Genomic DNA, 5,973 nt, shown 5'->3' on the forward strand with positions numbered 1-5,973 from the left:
TAATTGATTAACAAACTTTGGTATTTCGCAAATGAGTTGGGAAAATAATGACATCGAAAATTACCTGTATTTTCGTAAACTTCAGCTCCCAGAAGAATGTTATAAATGGATGTCGATCTTGAATATACACGGATTAAAATGAGCCCAAATGTTACTTTGTAGCTGCAATGGTGTCCTCATAATTTTTTAACAAACTTTAGTATTTCACAAATGAGTTGGGAAAATAGTGACTTCGAAAATTACCTGTATTTTCGTAAACTTGAGCTCCCAGAAGAATGTTACACATGGATGTCGATCTTGAATATACACGGATTAAAATGAGCCCAAATGTTACTTTATAGCTGCAATGGTGTCATCATAATTGATTAACAAACTTTGGTATTTCACAAATGAGTTGGGAAACATGAGTTCCCAGAATAGCTCCACCTATAATAATAATATTATGTTTTTTTTAAATTTACCGCCTAAATTGTAAAGTTACGTAAACTGATGATAATCACGACTATATGGTATGTTTGATCTGTGGAATGTTTAAATCGCATTGGATATAAAGAAATTGATAAGTGTTTTTCATTTTTGGCTAACTGACGTGTATAAAATTTCGAATTTAGCGCCGTAATGTGTAGGAGAGTTCGTTTTGGAAGTGTCAAATTGTTGCGTTTGGATTGGTCCGTTTAAATCTCAACAGGCGGTTGCTATTCGAAACGCACCAATACGGAGCGAGCGCTATTCCGTTGCAGAATTCATCAAAGTAACGTCTCCTCGACTTTTTTTTGTAACTCGCATTTCCGTCAACTCGCACGCCTTGCGTTGTCCGCTCTTGTAATTTCAGTGTACCTCGTCCGTCTCGTGGTAGTTAGACCCCGTTGTTGTTGTTTTTTTTATTATTTTCGTTAATTTCCTGTACACAGGTGAGTACCCCCAATTCTCTTGACCTACGGTAACGTTCGCAGCAAACGCACGACACATGCCACCAGAGTCAAGGACTCTTCGAATTTGCTGCTACGTCTCAACCACCGGCAATTGTTTTTTCATTTCAACATTGTATTCGTATTTTCAGTTCAACGATGGCCGATGAAGGAAGAATTCGTTCGTTCAAGAACAAAGGAAAGGACAGCGATGTGAGTGAAGATGATAGGAATCTGATTGAATATGTTTTTTATATTGAAATGTGATTGCAGGAGATGCGGAGGAGGCGTATTGGGCAGACTGTGGAGCTGAGGAAGGCCAGGAAGGATGACCAGTTGCTCAAGAGACGTAACATTGTCTTGGAGGATGAGCTGCTCACTTCCCCGCAGCAGGATATTAATCCAAACTCTCCCAGCCAGATGACAGCTGAGGAAATCCTCAGAGGTGACATATGATTAGATTTTAACTGTAATTTACATTAATGGATGTATTTGTAGGTATGATGTGCAATGATGAGGATATCCAATTGAAAGCCACACAGGCTTGTCGTAAGATACTCAGCAGAGAGAGGAATCCACCGATTGATCACATGATTCGCCTTGGGGTGGTCCCGAAATGCGTCGAATTCCTGTCCAAAGTTCACAAGTAATTATTAGATTTGTTTTCTTTGCACTTTTGTTATAATTGACTTGTTTTTATTTGGTAGCCCTTCGTTACAATTTGAAGCTTGCTGGGCTTTAACGAACATCGCATCTGGAACGTCCGAGCAGACACAGGCTGTGGTCCATGAAGGGGCTTTGCCGAAACTGAAGGAGCTGTTGATGTCACCTAGGTTGGATGTTGCTGAGCAAGCGGTCTGGGCCATCGGCAATATTGCCGGCGATGGTCCCGTGACTCGCGACATGGTTTTGCAAAACAACATCCTTCCCATTCTCTTGAGCTGCATCAAACCTGACACCTCGATCACGCTCTTGAGGAACGTCGTCTGGGCCATCTCCAATCTGTGTCGCAACAAGAACCCCCCGGTGGAATTCAACAGCGTGAAAGCGTGTCTTCCCACTTTAGCGCAGCTCCTGTACTACAACGATAAGGACGTTCTGGCAGACACCTGCTGGGCGTTGAGTTACTTGACGGATGGGACCAACGAGAAGATCCAAGCGGTGCTGGACACCGGATTAATCAATAAGCTCGTGGAGCTGCTGAAGAGCGACGAGATCACCGTGCTGACGCCCGCCTTGAGAGCCGTGGGTAACATCGTCACCGGCAACGATCAGCAAACTGATACCGTCATCAATGCTGGTGTGCTGAACGTGATGTGCAAACTGCTCAGGCATCCGAGGGTGAACATCGTCAAGGAGGCAGCATGGAGCGTGTCCAATATGACGGCCGGCAATTCTGAACAAATCCAGAAGGTCCTGCAGGCCGGCGTCATGGACACACTGCTATACGTGTTGCAGACTGGCGATTTCAAATCGCAGAAGGAGGCCGCCTGGGCTGTAACCAATTACACGAGCGGCGGAACCATCGAGCAGCTGGGTAAACTGGTGGAGATGGGCGCGCTGAAGCCCATGTGCAATCTGCTCAACTCGAAGGAGTGCAAGACCGTCGTTATCATTCTGGATGGATTGACGAACATCCTGTCTGCTGCGAACAAATTGGGCGAAGCCGAGAAAGTCGCTATCATGATCGAGGAATGCGGCGGACTGGATTCTCTGGAAGCCCTGCAGAGTCACGACAACGAGAAGGTCTACGACAAGGCTCTGCAAATTATCGAGAACTTCTTCTCAGAAGTAAGTATTTCTTCATATTTGATACCTCTGAAAAACAATTATTGTAAATCGTAACATCAATCCTCATGATTATTGTCTTGTACTAATATTTCCTATACTTTTAGGGAGGAGACGCAGATCTGGCTGGGCCTCAGACGAACGCCGACGGACAGATTTCCTTCAACCCGCACACGACCACGCAGATGCCCAACGGTGGATTCTCATTTTAAAAAGAGAATTGTCGAAAGCAAACAGAAAACAAAACAAAAAATATCTTTGCCTACGTTGGTAATCTCAGTACTGTTTAGGAATTATTTTTTTATACTACCGCAGAGAATGCGCGAATATTTAGTGAGAATAGTGATCGTTGTTACATATGAAAAAAAAAAACAACCAACCAACCCACATCCCTTTCAGCACGTCCCTTTATGAAATCGTTCCGTTTTAATTCATGTTAATTTTTGTTACATATATTTAAAAAAAAAATGTTTTTTTGAGAACTTCATCGAGAAAAAGAAAACACGTTTATCGTTTTTCCAAAAGTTCTTCGTGAACATCACCGTTTTATTATTATTCTTATTGTAATGTTTCTTCCTTTTTTTACTAACATGCTTTGTATCGTTTAATATTATAAGGAATATTTAGTAAATGACCGTTGTTTTATTTGATGTCCTTTATAAAGGAACATTATTTCCACTAACTTATTAGTGTATATAATATCAAGTAGATATTTGAATGAATAATCAAAGTGTTTTGGATGATGCAGAGGTAATAAATTAAAGGAAGGATAAAAAACTGAAGCTATTATTAAAATTTTAAAGTATTCTAATTGATTTTTGTATTTTGAAAGGAATTCGCAGAATTAATTGTTCATTTTGTTTGAGTGAATAATTAAAATGCTTGTAATTACAGGCTAAATGAAATAAATCAGTTTTTTTACTATTATTATTTTGCTCCGATTGCGTATTTATAGGTAAATGCAGGTACGAAACGCGAACAAAGAGTCATGGAGACTTTCAGCAAAGATGACAACATCTTCTACGAGAACTTCGTCTACCTGCGTTTCTGCAAACTGTGGAATAAACCCACCATTGTAGTCGTGCTCGTCAGATTCTTCTATCAATCCTTCGTGATGTTCGGATCGTCGATGCATTTCATCACCAGTAAAAACAAAACCAAAACGATTAGTTAACAATAGACTAAAGGATTCAGGTTTTCAGGCAAAGTGAGCAAAGGTTATTTGAGCGATTTCGTTGAGGACTGCGCGATGATCGTTGCCGGAATCGGCATGAATTTGGCCATCTTCGGATTCGGTATGAAACGCAAAGAGATTTGGGCACTGTTAACCGAACTGAACGCCTTCAAGGTGCTCGGAAAACCGATCGGTTTCGAACGCAAACGCAAAATCATAGATATGTGCATCATCTTTTACAAGTACGCAGTCGTTTTGAGTCTCTTCTATTACACTTCCTTGGGTCCCATCAACAAATCGAAATGCTTGAAGAATAAGGAAGAGTCGCATCTGGAGAGGATCTGCGGTTTGGTCGTTCAGGCTTGGTACAATGTTGATGCACAATCGACGCCGCAAAACCAAATACTTTTTGCACTACAAAACGGTTGCGCTTTGTTCATCGTCTCCGCGTACGGCGCGATCTACGCTCTCATTTTCTCCATTGTCGAGCACATCATCTTGAGGATTAAACATCTGAAGCACTCATTGAAGCAGATCGACGAGATGGATTCGCTGCAAGAGAAGCAAAAGCGTTTCAAAAACTGCGTCATCTATCACAACTCAATTATCAAGTATATTCAATACAATTCTAATATACAATAAATATTACCAGCAATATTTCCAGATTAACCGATCAGATGAATAGATGCTTCTCGATATTCATGTTCGTCGCAGTTCTTGTCGATACAATGATCATCGGGATTTTGGTTCTGCAATTCCTAATTGTATACTTAACAAAGCATATTTTATAACCGACTAATTTCCATTTACAAATTTTCTCAGGAAAGTTCGTTGCGCGTTCTGCTGCATTTGATGGGTTGGGTCATCACCCTGATGATCGTCTCAGTTTCCGGACAAAGGCTTTTAGATGAAGTATATACTACACATTTTCTATATATAATTTCATTTTTTCTTTAAATTTCCAGAGCAGTTCTTTGCCTCTGTGCGTGTACAACCTAAACTGGTTCCAATATCCGTCCAAGTTTCGCAAGGATTTGATCCTCATGATTATACGCAGCCAAAGACCTTTGGCCCTGAAGACTGGCGACTTCGGAGTCATGTCTTTCGAGACATTTTTAGCGGTAAAATTTCTATTTAATCATCGACTTATCAAAACGTCAAACATACTTGTCATTATATAATTTTGTTGCATCATAGAATTTTCAGTTGCCTTTGTACATTTGACAATTATTATGTCATTGCATCAATTGACATGTTCGGTTATGATGAAACATGCATTAAATCTAACTGTAAATTAAATAAAACATCAATCATATTTGACATTATAATTGTCATTATATAATTTTGTTGCAACATAGAAATTCCAGTTTTCCGTTGACATTTAACAATTATTATGTCATTTGATTAATTTAAATGTTCAGTTATGATGAAACATGCATTATATATAAGTGTAAATTAATTGGAGACATTCATCAAGTAACTAAAACATCAAATATATTTGACATTACAACTGTCATTACATAACTGTAACTTTTGTATTGCATTTGACAATATATATGTCAATTGATGTTTAAAAGGAAGTTTGAAACATAGTTTTATATATTACTTATTGTTTTTTTTACAGATATTGAAGACTTCGTATTCCTACATTGCGCTATTGAAGCAAACTTTGTAAATTTTATACCAAAAATCATCAAACAATGTATGCAAGGAACTTAAAATTTATGAAAATACCCATAAGTTTGCTGGAAAGGTGAGACTTTCAACTTTAATTTGAAGACACGCAAACTTCAAACAGTAACAATTTCTATTTTAAGATATGAGGGCACTTTTGATTGCGTCTAATCTGGCAAAAATGTAGTCCGCACGAATATCTTAAGTTTACTTAAATTTATGTTAATAGTATTTCAATTTTGTGCGTAATGGAATAAATAGTGAATATATTGTTATAATTAGTTTAACGTAGATCCCATATATAAATCTGTCGGTGCTACTGGAGGTCAGATTGACTGACTGCTCGCGTCTTATCTTATTAAGTAAATATTTGAAATTTTAATTATAAATGCTTAAAATTACTGAAAAACAATACATTGGAACGTAAAG

General features: G+C 38.7%; 2 protein-coding genes across 2 annotated transcripts; both read left to right on the forward strand.

Moving 5' to 3' along the window:
* Positions 1-720: 720 nt before the first annotated feature.
* On the forward strand, positions 721-3,150 carry LOC108556294 (importin subunit alpha-1). Its single transcript, XM_017912373.1, has 6 exons — positions 721-911; positions 1,061-1,121; positions 1,182-1,353; positions 1,407-1,554; positions 1,616-2,699; positions 2,804-3,150. The coding sequence occupies exons 2-6, from the start codon at positions 1,068-1,070 to the stop codon at positions 2,906-2,908; spliced, it is 1,563 nt and encodes a 520-aa protein (XP_017767862.1). The 5' UTR covers positions 721-911; positions 1,061-1,067; the 3' UTR covers positions 2,909-3,150.
* Positions 3,151-3,684: 534 nt separating this feature from the next.
* LOC108563614 (putative odorant receptor 92a) lies at positions 3,685-5,545 on the forward strand. The gene is made up of 6 exons (XM_017922715.1): positions 3,685-3,841; positions 3,899-4,481; positions 4,523-4,634; positions 4,693-4,782; positions 4,836-4,991; positions 5,495-5,545. Exons 1-6 carry the CDS (start codon positions 3,685-3,687, stop codon positions 5,543-5,545), a joined length of 1,149 nt encoding a protein of 382 aa, XP_017778204.1.
* Positions 5,546-5,973: the final 428 nt, after the last annotated feature.

Source organism: Nicrophorus vespilloides, unplaced genomic scaffold, assembly GCF_001412225.1.
Source record: "Nicrophorus vespilloides isolate i.1.1-1 unplaced genomic scaffold, Nicve_v1.0, whole genome shotgun sequence".
Classification (NCBI taxonomy): Eukaryota; Metazoa; Arthropoda; class Insecta; order Coleoptera; family Silphidae; genus Nicrophorus; species Nicrophorus vespilloides.

What these genes read in the sequence shown, in the direction of transcription:
- LOC108556294 (XM_017912373.1), top strand. Translation starts at nt 1,068, where the DNA reads ATGGCCGATGAAGGAAGAATTCGTTCGTTCAAGAACAAAGGAAAGGAC. An exon ending in AGCTGAGGAAATCCTCAGAG is followed by an intron (nt 1,354 to 1,406) that starts GTGACATATGAT and finishes ATGTATTTGTAG; the next exon opens with GTATGATGTGCAATGATGAG. An exon ending in TCGAGAACTTCTTCTCAGAA is followed by an intron (nt 2,700 to 2,803) that starts GTAAGTATTTCT and finishes CTATACTTTTAG; the next exon opens with GGAGGAGACGCAGATCTGGC.
- LOC108563614 (XM_017922715.1), top strand. Translation starts at nt 3,685, where the DNA reads ATGGAGACTTTCAGCAAAGATGACAACATCTTCTACGAGAACTTCGTC. An exon ending in TGGTTCTGCAATTCCTAATT is followed by an intron (nt 4,635 to 4,692) that starts GTATACTTAACA and finishes AAATTTTCTCAG; the next exon opens with GAAAGTTCGTTGCGCGTTCT. An exon ending in GACAAAGGCTTTTAGATGAA is followed by an intron (nt 4,783 to 4,835) that starts GTATATACTACA and finishes TTAAATTTCCAG; the next exon opens with AGCAGTTCTTTGCCTCTGTG.